We start from the raw sequence: 20,563 nt of genomic DNA, 5'->3' as shown, positions 1-20,563 counted from the left end.
TAAGCCAGGAAGGGCTTTGGCACTATTCCACTGCAGACAATTCTCAGTGGCTACTTAGAGGAGTGTTGGAAGCCATATGGCTCCCACAGTGGAACCACGGGCAGAAAGGGCAAATGTTCCAGAGGAACAGAAGAGAGGAGAGCAGTGCTCAGAGCTCTCCAAATCCTTCCTTCCATTTCCCCCTTTGTCCTGACAGCACATCATCACTTTCTGTTCATGAAAAAGCTTGTGCCTTTGCATTAAATAAACAAAACAAATCATATTTCTCTAATTGCTGCTAGGGTTCGTGGCCATTATTCCATTGAAACATTACTGATGAATTAGAGATCTTTCCAGAGGCAGAAGTGGTAATAATTTTCGTGTTCATAAGGGCATGCTGCCCTTCCCATGGACCATCAAGAGCATTCTGCTCTGCAACTTATCCCTGCAGTCAAGGAGAATTGTTGAGGCATCAAGTGCGTGTTAGCACATGCTCTGCCCTCCAGAGCTGAGGGGTTAACAGCATCTCTAAAACCATTGAGGCTGTTAGAGAAGTTTGATCTCCACAAGTTTAGAGAAAGTATTTTCAAAAGTGCTCAATATTTATGCCCAGGATGAGTTTTTTGAAATGTTTCAACTATCTGCTGGAAGTAGGCAAAGAAAAAAAAAGACAAATTTTAAAAGATAATTTCCCCTTCCCGGTGCTTCAACAGGCAAATTCCCTTAGAGAATGCCCTCCCACAGTGAGGAGAATGGGAGCACCTGGAAATGAGGGTCTTTGGACTGCTGGATTGACAGCTGATGTGCTTAAAGTAGAAATGAAATATATAGTTTCTGGAGAAAAGAGAGGGAGCTGATGTTGGCAGCTGAGCTATGGAGCCAGTTTGAGCCAGAATCCTGTTCCCTTCTTGTCCAGAACAGGTCAGGGAAGGCAGCCAGTGGAAGGAGATGGGCATGTCTGTAGAGACACCCCCACGCCCACAGGCACCAGGAGGAGAGACAAGAGGTGGTGGGATTAGCACCCACAGCTTGGAGGGAGATCAAGTACCAGGAGTGTGCTGGGCAGTGTAGTCTTTCTTTTCTAATACAGACAGGAGGCAGATCAGAGGAAACAAGAGATCTCTGGGGATAAGAGGAAAGGAGCACTGTGATGCTAAGGTTGAGAAATGCTGTCATTGTCCTGCAGGAGCAGTCTGTAGGGAGCCTGTGTGGAGCTGGGGACAGCCCTGCACGTGTGTGCCCCATTTCCATCTGGAGTGGTTGCACACGTGTACACAAATGCACCCGTGTTGTTGGTTCCTGTGCACATAAACTGCAGCGGAGATCACTGAAGAGTTCAGATCACAACAACATGTTGAGTCTATTAAGGTTCATTCATGTAACTACCCTGCAATCCTTAAAATAAATCCCTGGCAGACACGTTGCAATTCTGCAATTTTGTTAAAACTCCACAGCTAGAGCTGTAAAACAGCTTCAGCTGTGAGCTAGATTTGAAACACATCCATCCTAAATGATTTAATAACAACGATTCCTCTTTATATGCAATTTCCTAGATTTTATTTGCCATTTTCACCACTCCTACAACTCATCACTTGTATTTAGATTAAGCAGAAGATTGCTCACTCTGTGTTTGAGAAGCGAGTCATTGCACCAACCCCCTCTGTGATCTGACGTCCTCTCCCTCCCAGTCTGTTCCTTCAGTGCTCTCTAGGAGACCCCTTATCCCTCCTGAAAGGGACCTTTACTTCTGGTTTCTCTTCATGTAGATGAAAGTGGAGCTTCTCTCTCTAGTGCACAGGGGACTCCCTGCTGAGCTGAGAGCACAGGTAACCAGAATATTCCTTCCCTTCGGCTCCTTTTCTCTGGTCAGTCATTAAACCCCCCCAAGACATGGCCCACCTCCTCGTTTAGGACACTAATAAAAGACATGTGGTTATTAGGAATCAGAGGCTGGCAAAAGCAGTTGTCTTTTTCCACATGAAATCCCACAGATCTGCCCTTTATCTGTCATGACATGGGTATTGTTTATATTGCAAATAAAGGTTGTCTCTAAACGTGGGTGGTTGGCCCAGGCTTGCGAGCAGAGGTTAAAATAGCAACGAAGACAATGCAGCTCAGGTTTGCTGCTTCAGACAGACCCAATGGAAATTCCAGAAAGGACTGCCATCTACTAACTCAACATATTCTGTATTTTAACCAGTGTTAGTAATTTTCAGCTAAGAAAACACTTTTTTTTCCCCCATCCAGCGTAACAAGAGAATCATTAGAAAACTTTTATACGAAGTGTGGGCGGGAAGGGGCCATGTAAATAGGAGCTATTGGAGTTCAAGTGTACAGCAAGGAGGTCATGGGATGTGCTTGGCGGGCTCTACGTTCTACTGCAAAATTTACAGGAATGTGAGACCAGAGTTAAGGTTTGTATTGAACCCTCAACAGCTTGGGGTTTTTTAAGTTTCCTAACAATTTGAGCACTTGGTTGAGGAGCTTGTTTAAGGGGTCTGATATTTTGTTTATCCTAGAGAAATTATTCAACAAGAGAGCATCAGGGCTTCTGAGATGGTGAGGTAGCTGTGCAAGTGTCACCCTTATGGGGTGGTGGATGTCAGAGGGGTGTCTGGGAAGATGCAGAGCCTGAAAGGAGAGAGCAAAGGGACAGAGGCAGTGCTCGCTGAAGGGCAGAGCCAGCACACAGGGCTGGCAAGGAGCCCTTTCCTTTCTGAAGGTCAGCAGTGTGCACACACATTTCACTGAGCTTTCTTTATAACTGGGTCAGCATTTACTCAGCAAATGATTAGAGCAGATGGTGTAATTTAGAATCTATGACAAAACTTTTAATAGATCAGGGCTAACATGATGACAAGGAGCTCTGTGCCGTTCTCCACTCCCGCTCTCTGCTTTGCCTTGGGGTAAAAATCATGCCTGGGATTGGATTTTCTAGTCTGCACATTCCATCTGAGCGACTCCAACCACTTGTTTGAGCATCCTGTAGGAGGGATCCCCACATTTCTCTGTTCCTGTATCCTCATCCTTGTTGGTTTTAAATACAACAATTAACTGAGGATGACAGGAAGACACCAAACAGGTAAACACAGTCCCTTCAAGGAGCAGGTTTTGAAGGAAAAAGCCACAGTTTGAAGAAAGTAACAAAGGCTGCATTTGTGTATTTTGCTCCATGGAGCTGAAAATATCTAGTAAATTGATCCCGTGGGAGTAATAAATACACATTACTTTATCTTGTACTTCATGTCCTATACCCCTGAGCCTTGATAGAACAACACCACTTAATAGACTTAAAAAAAGAGTAATTACAGTCATTGGTTGTGTGATATTTCAGCCCTTCCAGCCCTGCCTGACCTTCTAATTTAGCTCACCGTGTCTAACTAATGCATTTATATTCATCTTTTATGAAGCATGTGTAGTACAAAATTGACTTTGCAGCCTTTAGCAAGCTGTCTTACCAGGTTTGGGATCTGGTTAGTACAGCGTGCTGTATAGCATATGTACATTTACAGCAGAATTTGGCATGCATATGGTTCTGATCATCTATTACTTTTTATCCTTTTGGAAAAAAGATCAATTTTTTTTTTTCCATTTCATCCTCCCCTCCTCCTTTTTTTAAAGCTTTTATTCATTGCGGCATTATTTACAGCTAAACATGCAGGCAGGAAGATGCAAGCATTTTAAAAATGATTACCACTAATGTTTCTACTTGTCAGAAGTGCTTAAATTTTCCTGCACTTTGTCTAAAAACTTAGCACTTTTACCTTTTAAGAATCACAAATTTCTAAGATCTTACCAAGCTGATTTACAAACACAGCTGACAGTTTATGATGAATGATGTTGCGAAATGTGCAATATGTTTCTCTGTCATTTCTATGCATGTATATATTAAGAAGAAGATTAAGAAGAGAGAGAACCCCCCTCTGAAAGAAACCCTTGAGTAAGAGAGCACACACACAAATCTCTCCTGTGTTTCCTCATAACTTCCCGCTCACTTCACTCATCCAGTGGAGCACAATTGTTCTCTGTGCATTTTCTCCCACCATATGGTATCCTCATTACCATACACTAAGGGTCCATATGGGGAACTTGTGAAGTGAACTGTATTCATTTTAACTGCCAGATGAGCAGCCTTTTGCTTTGCAAGCTTAGCTTAAGTCATCTGCTGTCTTTATGTTGTTATGGCAACACAGCACCAATAAAAATTTCTAATCTACAGTAAGTGTCTGGGATCACAGTATTTTAAATGCTCCCTGTAACTGTCCTCCAAGTGAGGAGCTTGTTCTCTCAGTGGGACAAAGGGTTATTGTCAACTCCAGCAGGTGGCAGTAAAGAAATTGTTGGGTTTTTTTTCTTTAATGTTTCTTAAAAATATATATTTTTCCTTTTCCCCCATATCCACTCACTTCGGAAAGTCATAGGATTACACAACATGGTCAGTCCTTTACATACCAAGGACTTCTGATGCTCAGGTAGGAGTTGCAGGGGATACTTTTCAGTTACAGCTCAAATATTAAAGAGAGCAAAGAATGGAACTGTGCAGGCAGCTCATGCACTTTATTGAGAGATACAGGCTCAAGTAACTCTTCACCAGGACTCTGATGCCTCCACAGCCACACAGCTATGTTCCGTTTTGGAGCTGTTTTCTAGCTTCTAGCTACATTTCCAAACTCCTGGATCAAACACAAAGCTAATTAAGAATATCTTATATTAATGGAAATAGGCAGCAGCATCCTTAAACATAAATCATCTTCACCTCCACAGGCCACATGATATGCTGCATCTCTGTCTCCCCGTCTGCATCGAAAGTGAACGTTTGTAGTCTCAGTTCATCAGTTCACATTAGCCTCATGCTGAATATTTAAACACAGAACAATTTCAACACACCATGAAGAGAGACAGTGACTGCACTTTCACTTGGAACAGCACGAGCTCATCTAATAATAATTTAGTAAATCAGCCATTTAGTGGCTCAGTTGTACACTGCATTGTGCCAAATAATATTCAGTTCAACTGTATGCTGGTGAAATAGAAATTCAGACTCCAGTCATGTGGCACTTTTTTTGCTCAATGAAGAGATGAAATGGAAAACCACCCTCCCAATAGACTGTTTGAATGTAGTGATTTATCAAACATATAGTAGAGTGACAATATAAACAGGATTTGGTTGTATGGGGTACAATCTATTCTAATTAGGCTTTTATTATTGTGGTTTCTCTTGTGCAGATTATTTGGTAATTCAGGATTTGCATTTACCTCTTCAGTTTATTTTATGTATGGGCAGGGAGCAGATCTGTGTAGTTACAGCCTAGTTGCAATCCTTTAAGGCCCAGTCCTCTGGGAAGCCTGGTGAGCTCTTTATTGCCTTATTTTGAACCCTGGCTCACAGGGAGCACCGTGCCCCAAGGAGCGATGGGGAAACACAGCTGCTGCCATGGGTGGTGCTTCATGGCATGAAAGCAAATCAGATTGATTCCTTTTCCCCTTTTAAGGCTATCAAGATTTATAGGGAGTGGTTGTATCTTAGACTGACTGATATAACTGGAATAAAACAGGGTTTTGGGTGCCCATCCTTGCGTCCTGTGTGCTGACTGTACCTTTTCTGGCCTGGATCGGTGTCTCTAATACAAGATATTACCTCACCCTACAAAACTTGCCTTGGTTCTAACCATAGCCGACTGTAATTTTAGCCAATCAGCTATACTTCAAGGCTGTGTCTGATGAAGATGGGGAAGAGGGTGTGTTTTCCTAGAAAGTGTGTCGTGAAATTTAATTTGCTCCCATTAAAGTGGCGCTTTGAGATCTCTGAACGCAGGGCACTGCAGAAGTGTGAAGTAATGTCTATAATCTCACCTAGAATCTCCATTTCTGGCCTAGTTTTAGGTGTTATGTGGTGGTTTACGTGGTGATGTAAAATATGATTGCTGTGTATTTCTCACAACACAGCCCAGCTGAGTGGCAGGAAAAACATCCTCCAAACCATCCTGATGCCATTTAGCAGCGAGTGCTGGGAGCAATAGGATGCCTCTTGTCGTAATTCTTCTAAGAAATACAGAGCCTCACAATCTCTGCCCAGCTGCTGACGCTAGAAAACTCAAGCATTTTGGTAAAATGAATCAAGCAGTAATGTTTCTTTTATGAGATCCCCTCCCAGGAAGGGAAGGTTTGGCACCATTTGGAGATCAGGCTCGGTGATCCATCATAGCAGAGGCAGCTGTCCTGGAGTGTCTCCCAGGTCACCCGATCGAAGCGGTGGCTCTTACAACTGTATTATTGCTCATGGAACAGTAATTGAGGCACCATGGTTAAAAATTACCTGGTCTAATAGGCAGTGAACAATTTGCACTCAATACAATTATAAGCCAAATCATTCATTTCATAACACTTGGACTAATTTATTTGTTGACCTTTTAATATCCATAGCTCTTCAGTAGTATTAACTGCAACTTGGACAAAATCTCTTGTTCATTTTACATTCATTGATTTTTTTTTTTTTTTTCCATTGAGGCAATAACAGTTGTTTGAGTACAACCTTTTCTTTCTGCTGTAAAAGTCAATCATGTAACTTATGGTGATATAACTCAAGTGGACTGGAATGTCCTCTAAGTACAATAGCACAATCTCAACCTACTTGTACAGACATGGAAATGCAGTTTGGATTTATTTTAAAGAATATTTTGGAATACATTTGTGGCTACAGATAACAAATTATACATTTGCTGAGAGGAGAATGAAAACAAGACCCAGAAGCATTTTAAAGCAGAGCCACATATATTTAACACATTTTTGTTGCCATATTTTGGGCAGTCCAAGATACAGAAATTGTGGAGTTTGTTGGTTTTGTTCTTTAGGATGACCTAAGTGTCTCCACTAATAATCCTGGATTCATAATTTCATCTGCTCATAGCATCTTAAAGTCCCAACATTTGACAGAATAGAGGTGGCTAATTTTTTTTCAAAAGTGAACTTCGGACAAATGAAATGTGTTTAAAAGTATTTTTAATAAGCAGGAAACAAATAGCACTCATAATTTGATAATCTGGATTTTATTTCATTATTCAGCTGCAAACTAGCATTAGTGCTGAGGTTTTGTTGCTCAAAAATGCTACTGAAATATTGATGTATTTTGAAAAGTCAATATTTTGAAGCAATTCTATAAAATATATTGGTGTAGTGACAAAGGTAATACTTTTTCCTCGGCCCTGAAGAAGGAGCCCTAGATCATGTAAAATGCTGTGCCTACTTTTACTTTCTGGAGATGTACACAGAAATAGAGTTTTACCTCTGTGAAATGTTGGATAAATTTCTTAAATTCACAGTTATTCAACATTGATACTTGCTTTGGATAATTTCAGCTGAATTATAGGACTGTAAATTAAAAACAATAATGCAAGAAACAAAATAACTTTGTTTCTGATAAGGAAGTTGAAGTTTTATTTAGAATATCTGATAGGAGCCACTTTGCTGAAGTTGTCTTTCTGAACCAAAGTCTCTTTGTACAATAAAATACTGTGAGTCTTTTGAACACATAAAATATGGTTGTTACACATTTGGTATTTTATGCTTCCCTAGAAATTACCACTTGTATCTGCACCTAATCTATGGTCTGTCTTTTCATTTCGATGGGGTCTGAAGTGGTCCTTGGCTGTAATGAGAATGCCCCTTTCAAGAGACTCCTTTTAATTATGCCAGTGATAAAATGGAAGTGAAAGCACTCATTTGTAGGGGTTATGACTGAGCAGTGCTTTAACTGTAATACTAAAACCCACCAGCATTATTCCAGTCTCTATTTCAACATCTTTATGCATCCACTCTCCACAGAACAGAGTGGAATATTATTGCAGGTCAGAATTTCAATGTGTCTTATTTTTCAGTTTTCTCCTGCTATTAAAAGTAACCTGAACTCTCAATTTCTAACTGTTCACGCTTCCCACCTGAAGCATCCAATCCAGGAAAGTGACAGTTTCAGAGATCTTAATGATAGACTGGGGGTTTTGTTTGGTTTGGTTTAGTTTGTTGTTTTTTTTTTTTTTTCTCCTTCATTAAAAGAAAGCATGGGTGGCTCTTTAATTTAATGTGATTGAACACTTGGGGTTTTTTTAATATAAAAGAGCTAATTTGGCATATTTAGTTATTTATATGGGTAAATGCATAAGACAAACTGAAAATAAAATGGACAAAACACATATCTACAATTAACACTTTGCTACACAGCTCCTCTGATTTACCTCAGCAGATTTTGGCCATGCATTACCAAGGATATTTCTCTGTAGATTTAAATGTAGCCAAGTGAATTAAGCCAATACAGTCTAGTCTGACCTAATGTGAGATCAATTTAAAAGTGTTAGGGCTTGTCCTGTGTTTGGAAAGTCTTTGTGTATACAAATCATAGAAATTTGCCAAGGAAAGTTTTTCACTCTTACAAGTACATAATTTGTTATCTGCATTGTGCCATACACAAAATCACAAGCCACAGGTAATCTTTTTTTATCCCCAGTATTCCAGGGAATTTTTCTAATGGACACAATAATATGAACCATAGAATAAAGCTTCTAAAACAGCCTGTGCAGTATCTACGAATGACAGTGTCAGAATTCAGTGTCTCTTAATTTTTTCCAAGTTCTTTGAAAGTTTACCTAAGTCAAGACCCATTCAAAACCTTCTTCCATAAGGGAATGTTTACAGCTTCCCAAAAAGATATGAGTATAAAATGAGCATAAAATAGTCAGGAGAAGATTTTGAGCAATAACTCTTTTTTTTTTTTCCCCTTTTTTTTTCTCCCAAGAAACAGGAATGTTAATACCAGCAAGAGGAAGAACTATCAGAAAAATCTTATATATACAAAACCAAAAAAAAAAAAAAAAAAAATCCCCCAAACCTAAAAACTCCTTAATCTCAATAATGAACATGTGCTCTAAAGTCCTGTAGATGGTCATACAAATAGTTTGGAGAAAATTTTCAAAAAATAAATGCCCAAGGCTCCTATCCAAAATTGCCCTGGGGCTGATAGTGGAGATGAATAACGAAAATTTAGAAGGAAAAATGTACTTTTAGGTCATTGTGACAAACCTTTGAGGTCAGATAAAAGAAAAGCATTTAATGTTGTTATTTGTTTGCTGATATGGATAAATCAGGAACTTTTTTTTTTTTTTCAGCGTAGATTGAGGGGAATAGTGTGAGTCACTGTAACCTGGTGGGATGGAGGGATTTCCATAAAGGAAGTTGGCAAAGGATTTTTTGTTAGTCACTAAATTATGTGCACTTACCCATTTGTGCATCTAATTAGATTGTCTTTGAGTGATTCACTGGGTATGACAAACTGACCATAGCATGAATGATGGGATGGCATAAAAGGAGTGAATGCAGGAGAACTGGTCTTGCCATGCTACAAACCCCTCAGGTTTTTGTAGAGCTGTAAAATGTGTTTCCTCTCCTGGTTTAGCTGTTCCAGGCTGAGGGGATCTGTCATTACACCCTCACAGTGTGAGGCTGCAGGACAATCTGTGGGAGATGCTGTAGGGGAGGCCAGAGAATTGCCCCAGTGTTGGCTCCTGAAGGGGCGTGTTGTGAGTCCCAAACACGAGTGACACCTGCCAGCTCTCAGCTGCCGGGCTGCAGGTTGTGAACAGATACAAGGGTACAATGCAGTGATATCCACCAGCCCTCCACTGGCTGCATGAAAGGTAGATTGGCCTCATGAGGTAAAATCTGACAGCTCTGAAGGGTGTAAATGCCTTTTCCTGGTAAACAGAGGGGTCAGGGGCAAGACATGCTAGGAACTTAGGAGAAGCAAAGTTCTCCAGCTGTCAGAGGGACTTGGATGTGAGTCATGACATTAGTGCTGTCCCTAAAGTCCCTAAAGGAGATGATTTAAGTCCCAGCAGAGTGACTTTAATTCTGCATATCTGCTTCCTTATACCCACTCTTCTCCCTTTGTTTAGAGACCCAACATTAGCAGACAAGTCCAGAACTTTTAGCAACAAAACCCTCTAAATTACTTGCTAGATGCTTCAGCTGATGATAATATGGTGGGAGCATGCAGACTCTCAAATGGCAGTTTACTCAAAGAGTTATTCCTAACCAACAATATTAATGGTGGTTTATTCCATCCCACCCTGTATCTAGATGAAGAACACATCTGTGTTATCTAGTAATTCTGTTGTTTTTACACGTCCATCATTTATGGGAGTGGGGCCACCAGCATGAGTGGTGTGGATTGAAAAATACGCTGATTTTTTTTTAGTATTTAACTACACCATATTTCCAGGAGGTTAATAGGTGTAAGATGGGAGACTTGCAAGGACAGACTTCCAGGTGATCATCATAATTTTGTTCCTTCTTTTGTCAGCAGTATTTGCAAAGACTTTTTGGACAGGGTGTCTTTCCCCCACATGCATTTTTCACCTTTGTGGTTAAGAGGAGTTTTAATCATCGATTCTCAATGTTTATGGCTAAATGCCTGCTCCCATTTGCACTTCAGCATTTGTTCTTTCTGCTGCCTCATAGAGGCTTCCTATATTTTATTTATAAGCTTGGCTCATTGTGGAGCAGGTGGTAAGGTTATGCATGACTGTTTTTAGTGCTGTACATTTAGGCTGTGATTTTCAGTTTGGGTGGAGGCTGATGAGACTACAGTGGCTTGGAAAGACCAAAGTTCTAGCTCCAACTGTAGACATGTTTTCTGGGAAGCTGCCATTGAAATTCAGTGGCAGGAATTCAGTGCACTTCCATCCTGTAGGCAGTGGTAAGCTAAAGCTTTTTTTTATTTTTTAGCTCCTCAAGTGAGATACATCATCTTTCTCTCCCATTTTGCCTCCTTGTCTTTGTGGTATCTACATGGTGCTCACTTCTTTGGTAGGATTCAGTCATAATACATGGAAACAGTTCTGTTTGTTTGTTGGAAAAATTTTCAGCTTGGTGTGAGTACAAATATCTTTTTAGAGAAATGGCCCTGTTATTTTATACTTCCCATTAGGCTGGCACAGTTCCCTCAGTCTTACAGTAAATGGAGGATCTTTACATTTTGAATGGCTTTTATGAGTCTTTATAAAACTATAATTTCTGAAAATGATACAATAATGCAGTGTTCACTGTTGATGGGGAGAGATGGGAGGTTCTGGACAGGCTGAAGCTTTTGTGTACCAAGCTCAATGTCTGGCATTTTAGACCTCTGGCATTCTTGTAAATGTCTCTCTTGGTTTTCCCTTTAAATTCGAAAGAGGTGTTCACAATTTTATCTTTTAAAATATAATGCATACACAAACTTCAAGTGTAAGTTAAAAACTTACTTCTAATCCATGTCCTTAACTATCACACTTATTGTTTCACCAGCTGAAAACCAAAGGGAAAGTTTGAGCACAAATGACTGTGGTTTTGACTAGAAATTTCAGAATGCGACCTTTCCAAGGTGAAGAAGTGAACTGGAGTCTGATGCTGAGCGTTTCGAGTCTGCGGAGGGGTTTTTTTCTTGCAAGTAGCCATGAGAGTAGGAAGTTAGAAGGCAGAGGCAGGAGGTCAGACATAAGAGTCAAGGAAGTATGAATGACATCATCATCCCTAAGTACCCTCTCAGAAGATGAATGAGCTCTCTCTTGTATTACAATGCTAAAGAGCATTAGAAGGTGATATGATATCCAGACAACACATAAGATAAATGCCTCAGAGGATGCTGGAACAGCTTCCCCCCCACGCCCTCCACGAGTTCATAAATCCTTTGGTGGTCTCAATAATACAATATGTGGCTGGTGAGTGTTATATATTGTGGTCAGCTTCTTCTTGACAAAATTCATTTCAGTTTAACGAGTACCTTGAACATTATCTAATTTAGTTACTTAAGCTGAACAACTCAGTGTAACTCTAGATACCCTTTATCTCAGCAGTCTCACAGCCCTTTTGGGACACAGAGTGGATTTTTTTTCAAGAGTTTCTGAAGAAAAAGTAAGCGGATGTTACAAGAAGAAATACCCCGTCTCTCTTAAGACTAACAAAAAATGTGTTTGTTTTGATAAGTCTTGACACAAAATGTTTTCATCATGATAAAAATTGAAATGAAAGTTTCATGTCCTTAGTGAAATACTTCTGAAGGGAATGCAGGCCTCCAACAAAACATGCAGTGTTCGAGGTACATTCAGTCAGAAGTGGATTCAGTTTGAATTTCAGTCTTTGTGCTTCAAAAGCGCAGTTACTCCAGTATTATTTATAATATTTTATTTGGGGATATGCAAAGCTGCAGTAGAATTTACTGCTCAGCCCCTCTTTTGGGTATGTAGACACTCCTTAGTATCTTCAGGAGGAATATTTGATCAAAATATTTAATTGTGAGCCTGTTTCAAAAATGAAAAAAGTGAAAATCCCTCAGTAGAAAATCAGCTTCAGTTTAGAGTAAAAATGGACTATGGATTTTTGGTGTACAGATTAATGAAGTGCAGAGTTCTGATATATAATATTTAATTATTAAAATAATCTTTCATTTTCTCAATATTTCCTCATTTGTGATTTTTAGAGAAATAAAATTAATCTTATTTGAAACAAAATGCAAAAAAAGAAGACCCTCACTAGGTCTAGCTAAATGCTGCTAAGTCCTTGATTCTAAACCCAAATCTGTCAGACTTTTAGCAGTAATGGACAAGTGGATCTTCCTTGACAAATGCCCCCATAAATTAGATATTAGCTTTAGTCAAACTCTGTCTCTCTCAGGAAATATTTCCACTTGCATATTCAGTTGGAAGGACCTTACATGATGACCACTTACTGCTATGAAAATCTAGGCTTCGGAGATGAAGGGAAAGAAAAATTTCTGTGAACAAAAGAATATCTGGAATAACAGACCTTGAGCTTATGCAGAGATTTCTTTTTATAGAATCTGAGTTTCACTCACTTTTTGCTCTGTCTGCTGCTCTGTCCAACCCTCTATCTGTTTATCCGTTACCATCTCAGTGGTAACGTGCAGTATCAATTGGATTTTAAAAGACATAGATCTCTTATACTAGCTGTCCTTTTTTATAATGCCTTTTACAAATTTAATCAATGCATTTTAATATACAATATAGTTTAAGTGCAATGTACGATAAATATTCAAGCTTCATCTTAAACATGCTCTAGCCTTTAAATTGTTAAAACTGCAGTGCCCTTTCAATCTACTTACATAATGTCATAAAATATACATTTCAAGGTAAATGAAGTCAGCTACTTCAATTTAGTCCCTCAAACTGGTAGTAAATGAGAGGTTAACACTATGGTGCCAAACCCATTATTGAGTAAATTTAGCACCTTGGACAGCTCTGTAAAATCTTTATTGCTTTCCTGACCTGCTCGTCATGTTCTGTCTATGTGTTCAGTGGCTCTCAGCTCTGATTGAAAGGCAATATATTAGATCCCGAACACAAACATGCTCGGGGGCTGCTTCACTGTGAGCGTAATGACACGGAGGTGAGAACAATTTTCTGGTCACCGCAATCCAGGCACCTTGCAAGGTCTGCTGCTCTAACTCATGGAGGACTTCGGGGGCTCCTTTGTATGTGGAGCAGCTCCTATTGCAATTTAGGCAGAGCTGCAAAAGGTTTAAGATGCATTCAGAAAACAAGAAGTTAATATCTTGAGCCTGTCTTTAGCAGAATTTTATTGTGTATTTTTAAAGCTGGTTAAAGCTATAAAAAGTACCATCAGCTCTGGAATGGAAGATACCACTATTTGACACAGGAGGGTTTTTCTGTAACATCTACTTTGTATGATCTGAAAACATCATAAACAAGAAATGCTTTTTTTGTGTGAAAATATTGTAGGGGAAAGTATGAAACTAAAATTTACAGACCCTGAAAATGTTGAAAAAAAAAAGAATCATTGACTAGCTGAGAAAATTGAATGCTACTTGTCAAGAATATTTCAATAAACCATCATGACAATTAGTTTTATTTACATGCAATATGATATGGCATCAAAGAACTTCTGGTATTTAAGAACTGGAATATATTTGATATGAGGGAGAGCAGCTGTAAGATTCTATGTAATTACCTCATTTTTTAACACGGTTTTCAATCTCTTTTTAGATGCACTCTAAGGTTTTTAGCTCAGCATTATATAAATAACTATGATTAGTCAGGTAGAGCAGAAATGACTATTTAAACTTTCTTCTTTTTTTGTAATTTGGCATAATGACAGCTTAGGTTAACAATATACCAAAGCAGTTTGTGGGCTCTGTATCACATTCTAATTTTCCATCAGTGAAATATGTACTGCAAACAATTTCTACTGAAGTGAAATAAATCCTGGTTTGCAAAGTCAAACACCTGTGCAGTAATTTTCTATCTAAAATCATGGACTGAAAAAGAGAACATTTTTTCAGTAATGTCTCTGTTCTTCTCTAGTTTGAATCTTCAGTATGAGGCAGAAAGGGCACCTCAGTGTTGTGAGGAACGAGGATTGTTTGTACCTGAATGCTGTTTGTGTGTCTGTCCACGATTATACTGCTCACCGCTGTGGTCAAAAAACAAGAAAAAAACACCCCAAACCAACAGTTGCAGCACAAAACCAACCCCAATCTTAAAAACCAAGCAAACGAATGAAACAAACAAAACCCACCAACAGAAAAAAGCCGTAGCAACTTAACTCCTAAGAATCTGTTTCAAGTGTAGTGATTTAAAAATCCATCAATTATGTATTACATCTCACTTCATATGTGGAAAATAATTTAAATGTGTGTTCTGAGACAGGGGTGTGTGCAGCAGAAGGCAAGCCTAAATGTTTACTGGGAGAACAAAAATCCTCCATCTCATTTTTGAATTTAGGACATTATATATGTCATAAGTAGTTACTGCAGTATGACAACTATTTTATGTTATATTATAGAGAATTTAAAATTGAAAAAAAATGCTAATATGCATCTAAAAGCTTGTCATTTGAAGAGTTGTTCAAGGATTTTTGAAGAGGTTATGGTGACAGCAAAATGAACGCAATTATATCTCTATTTTCTGATCAGAGTCTACAGTATATGAAAATTGAGCATTACTGTTTCTTTTTGGTATAAAATATGGCTATTGTGTAAAATATTTTAAGTTTAAAAGTTTAACTTTGTAGAAAACTGTAAAATGCTTAGAACTGGTACTATTTTTGTAAGCAGCTTGCAGAAGTATGCCACGGTGAATAGCGTCATGTTAGAATATTAGAGTAGTACTTAAGGGCTGGGAACTACAAAAATACATTGTTTTACTCAGAAGATGTTCTTGACTGGTTTTGATCGGGCATTCAGAAATCTGCTTTGAAAGATGCCATGAAATAGTAAGGGGAAAAAATTCTTCTGGGTTAATTCTGCAATGCATTTTTATATTTTCTATGAGGATTATCATCAGGATGCTGTAAAATACAAGAACACAGGAAATGCTATTGTTACTTGAATACCATTGGAAAATACCTTGAGAAATATTAAATGAAAAGTAACTAATAGGAAAATGGAGGGGAAAAAAATTGCCCGAAATGGAGAACTGAATCTCAGACTCTTTTAAAGTCTGCTGTCCATGCAAGGAATATTTCCAGGAATTACTGCATGGTCCTGGGCTGTTCTCTCACACACTGCCTGTGTTTTTCTCTTGGGCATCATTCCATGCCTGCCCTGACCCCTCGTACCAGGACACAAACTGAAGAGGCCAAAGGGTTACATTACAGCAGCACAGCACTGATTTGGTATCTTCTGAGTGTGGCCTGCTGGGTAAGGCCACAATTCCTGCAGTATGCAATTAAGAATAAAATAAACACATTGAAGGGATTCATAACATTCTCTGAATGACATTGATTGCAGTAATCTAGTAAATGACCTCGGGATTGTATTCTGCAATAAACCCATGAGTGGTTTATAGTGCAGATGGTAGAGACAATTGAGTGATGTATTTTATTTTGCAGCACCAATGATTCTCACCTTTTGACTTGATTAAGCGTGTGTGTGAATAGGATGAACCAGTGATTTAACACCATTCAGTGGTTGCTGAGAGTTGTTACAATTAAGGTTTACCTGGTGGGAGGAAAAAAAGAAAAAAAAAAAAAAAAAAACACTACAAAACATGGTGCACCTAATAGAAGAGAATATTTGTTTTCCCCACAAGGAGTTTATTGAACTCAGCAGAATGCTTCTGTTTTTATATTGACAGGAAGTAATACTTAAGAGGGCTGCTGATTTAGTAGAAGCACTCTATGGTATGCCACATAATAACCAGGTAAATGCATTCTACTTCAGCAATTCTATATCATGGCTATTTCTTAGTTGTATAGATAGGTCAGGGGCTAAAGGGATATGATGCTACAATGGGAGACAAGAATAAAGGTAGAGGGTGATGCCATATCTGGAGTGGGCTTTAGTTTGCTTGTTTTCTTTTTTAAAGGGTGTGAATTTAGTGTTTGTAAAAACACCATGGAGGCATCTGCCCACTTTCACCAGATCCTATATAATATGAGCAATGTTGTACATTATGCCTTGCCACTAGTGACTTCTCCCTCTGCCCCTAAAGAGAGCTCTAAGGTGGAGCAAGCCCAGGCTCCAGCCCCATCCTGCCAGTTGATCTTTTTATTCAAAGTGTGGCCACTGGGACTGAGACATCCAAGTCTCTTACCACAGATGTAAGGATTTAACAGGAAGATCCTATAAGCATGAGCTCTCTGTCAGCCAGCTGGTTTACAAAGAAAAGCATCTCCTTTTAGCCTTTGGACAGGGAAATGTTTCATTGGAGTCTGTAAGAAGAGGTTTATCAGAGTCTCTTTGGTAACTCTTCTATGTTTTTTATCCTTATCCTGCAGGAAATAATCCTGAAAAGAGCTGCAGACATCGCCGAAGCGCTCTACAGCGTCCCCCGCAACCACAACCAGCTCCCCGCCCTCGCCAACACCTCCGTCCACGCGGGAATGATGGGAGTGAATTCCTTCAGTGGCCAGCTCGCTGTCAATGTCTCCGAAGCCTCCCAAGCCACCAACCAGGGTCAGCAGAAGCCTCATCTTCCTCTCTCTATGGATCTTCTCTGATAGAAGTCAGGGGCGTGTGCAGAGCAGTGGCAGAGGGATGGCTCAGCACAGGGAGCAGGGCTGGGCAGCCCATCCCAGACCCTTGGAATGACACAGGATGGGGCTGCCCTAACTCGGGAAAAGCACTGCTGCATGTCTCTAAATAGCTTTTCATTCTGCCCAGAGTATCGCTTGCATTTGTGTTTAAATCCCACTAATTTTAATCAGCTTCAGCAAGTACTTAACGTTAAGTACTTGCTTATATATTTTCCTGACCATGGACGGTCTCTCAGTCTGGGCCTTGTGCAGCATTTCTTCATAACATGAAGTTATCCCTTTAATGTTTATCTATTTAATTTGGGTTTGTTTTGCAAGAGATAGAGTATTGGAACTGTGGTTTTTTTCAGAGTTTGAGACTTTCATAAATTTTTCAACTAGCAAAGAATACAAATATTTAAAAAGACATTTTCAGAGCTTATTGAATATTTAAAATAAAGTGTTTTTCACTTCTTATAAAATCAGTATTGGTTTAAAATAAAAGATAAAAATAAAAAAAAGGTGAAGATCATTTTTGCCCTTTGCATTTTGCCCTCTCCTTTGCACAGCTCTATATATTACCCAACTTAAAAACACATTTGAATGAGAAAGTGTCAGGATGAGGCTGTTTCTAGAAGAGCAGAAACAAATTTTTTGCATTACAATAAAAAACCACAAAATTATTTTTAGATTGAAATATTTAATGCTGTGTGTTAGGAAGAAAAATTGGCAATTTTTCTTCTAGGAGTGAAGATGCATATTTTGTATTTCTGTGTCTTCTAGAAACAAATCTTTCCTTATGAATACTTGGATATGAGTTTCCTAAAATGTCATTTCCAGAACTAGGTAGAGATTGAAATGTTAACTTGCTGTCAAATTTGATGCTCATTTCCAACTGACATAATGATGAGACCAAGGCAAAAAGACAAAGGATATCCCACAAGCTGGAGGAATACACTCCAATTCCTGAAGTGTGCAGTGAGCATCTGAGGTGTGTTAAATGACAGTGACATCAGAAAAGAGCCAACAACAATCACGTTCTTTTAACATACCTTGAGTGGGTCTGGACTCCTCGCTCTGGAAATGTAGGTCGTGTTTACTCCATTTGCTACAAGCAGCCCTTTCAGAGCGAGTGTTCCTCTAACACCCTGAGCTGATCTTTGCTCCAGGGCATCCCTGGGTTGCCTGGGGAGCTCTGCAGGTTCCAGCCTCCCTCCTCCAGCAGCGACCTGGGCAGGGAGGGCTCCCAGTTTGGGTACCTGGTGGTGCTGGGGGGTCAGTCCTGTCCCTGTCTGTGCTCCCTGGCTGGACTGAGCTCCCCCTTGGTTTGGGTAGGAAGCTGTTGTGGGGCTAATTCCAATTTCTGCCTGTGTTCCCTCCCCACACAAGGTTTCACTCGCAACTCCAGCAGTGTGTCACCTCATGGCTACGTGCCAAGCACCACCCCGCAGCAGACAAACTACAACTCTGTCACAACAAGCATGAATGGCTATGGGAACGCTGGAATGTCAAATTTAGGCGGTTCTCCAACCTTCCTGAATGGATCTGCTGCCAATTCTCCCTATGCCAGTGAGTATTTTATGTCTTTTCTGCATTTTGCACATTTTCATTAGAAGGAGGTGGTAGATTTTCTCTGATGCTCAGTATTTATTTTCTGTTTTGAGCACTTGAAATAGAACTTGGTCTTTTCTCTACTGTCCAAGGCACTGATCTTTGATGCACTTTGAGAACTTCAGTGTAGCCAGAAATTCTCCTCACTGTTTCCATATTACAATTTTTTTTTTTTTGGGGAGCCTTAAAAGAGCTTACAAAGAATAATCTCTCATTATTTAGTCTGATAGTTTCATAACATACCTTATACTCTAGTAAGAAACACTGTCCTCAACTTCTGAGCAAATAATACGTTCATAACCTTTATAAAGATTATGAATTACTACTGCGCCTCATCTTGATTGTTTATATTCCACTTGCTTTTTAAGTAGTATTACTTTGACTTCACTGAGTCAGTAAAATGTGACAAAGGCTCTTAGATCTTGTGTTTTAGTGTCAGTACAGTGAATGCCACAAAAATGTGAGTCATGCAAATCATACATCCCATGGCGTGAAGAGCTTATGGTCTACAGTCCCAGTCATGGAAATATTTATGTGCAGGACTAACTTTCTGCATTTTGGTATTAAAGGTTTAGTAAGCTGTTTAAATATAAATGCGTTTCTATTGGTAAAGTGAACCTCTTCTGCAGCTGAGCTCAGTAGTTCCTGGTCACATAAGAAATTGAATGAGCAGGACCTGCCCAATTCCTCTGACATTGCTCATGAGGCATAAAGGATTCCACTGACATCTGTAGGAAGCTGACAGCAGAATCAGGATGGAAGGTCTGGACACATAAATAGATTTATAGGCTGTGACTGTAGCATGGACAGGACAAACTGACTGCTGAAGGTACCAAGGTTTACACAGCAAATCTGAAACTAATGGTATAACAGCAGCAATGAATTATTTTGAATTGCATCAGAATAAAAAAGGGGGTAGGAACTCTGAATAAAATAATTAACTCCAAGGCTTCTTCTCTGCTGCAAATTTAGAACAAATTATTTACCCACATAACTAGTACTTATAACCTGGGAATTGCTAACCAGTGATTATTTTTGTTCTCTAATAATAATGTAACATGTAATGTTACAAAGTACCTTACTTATTAAGTTGGATTTACTGTCACAGAATCTGCACACTCTGAATTCATAATATAACATGATTGATGAGACATCTCCTTTTGGAAGCAGATGCCAGTAATGCATTTAAAATACTGTGGCAGTGTATTATTTCATATTTATGAACGGAGTCCTCTTTAGAATAGCACTTCACTTCCTAGCCCTGGTTCTCTATTCTATTTATATTTTGGGAGGTTTTCTTGGTTGATCTGTCATTCTGCTAATGTCTAATCCATTGAATCAGAAAATGCTTCAATCATGACCTGAAAATTAAAAGGTGGCATTCTTAATTAAATCAATAAACTAATTGCTGTATAGTAGCAATTCAATTTAGGTGCTTTGATTGCTCTCCCTTAGCAAGTACTTCCAGACACAGAGTGACTTCAGCCTAAGATTGTATCTGTCAGACTGTGAAACTTTGAACATTTAATTTCCATTAATTGATTTCCTCAGTGTTAACAAATATGATATCAGATTCTCAAATAAGAACTTAAATAGGGTGATTTTTATCTACATAAATGCAAATAAAATAATAATTCAAAGCCCAGATGATCAGAATTTTACTCTATAATATGTAATTATTCACAGCCACTTGTGTATCTAAGTGGTTTCTAAACAGGAGAAAGAATGGGATGTCACTTTTGGTCCTTTTTTGTTGTTGTTGTTGTTGTTGGATAAGAGGGGAAACCAGCAGTGCCTTCTGAATATTACAGTAGTTTATTTTCATGAAAAGAAGTTTGTTTAAAAGCTTGATGGTAAATACATGAACCAAAGATATTTGTTGCACTTTATAGTAAAATAATGGTTTACGGATATTCAGTTTAAAGACTGAACTTCCCATGTAGCACATTTGCATTCT

At 39.0% G+C, this 20,563-nt stretch overlaps 1 protein-coding gene across 9 annotated transcripts in view; it reads left to right on the top strand.

Annotated features, from left to right (window-relative positions):
- Positions 1–20,563, top strand: part of EBF1 (EBF transcription factor 1) — a 267,442-nt gene that overhangs the window by 241,396 nt on the left and 5,483 nt on the right. For all 9 annotated transcript variants that reach the window (XM_068206044.1, XM_068206047.1, XM_068206042.1 and 6 more), the window contains exons 12-14: positions 16,116–16,181; positions 16,759–16,936; positions 18,385–18,564. In XM_068206044.1, the coding sequence (XP_068062145.1) occupies positions 16,116–16,181; positions 16,759–16,936; positions 18,385–18,564 (424 nt within the window). The remainder of the gene's footprint in view (positions 1–16,115; positions 16,182–16,758; positions 16,937–18,384; positions 18,565–20,563) is intronic.

This window comes from Anomalospiza imberbis, chromosome 15, assembly GCF_031753505.1.
Source record: "Anomalospiza imberbis isolate Cuckoo-Finch-1a 21T00152 chromosome 15, ASM3175350v1, whole genome shotgun sequence".
Taxonomy (NCBI): domain Eukaryota; kingdom Metazoa; phylum Chordata; class Aves; order Passeriformes; family Viduidae; genus Anomalospiza; species Anomalospiza imberbis.
This window is presented reverse-complemented; position numbering and strand designations above follow the sequence as displayed.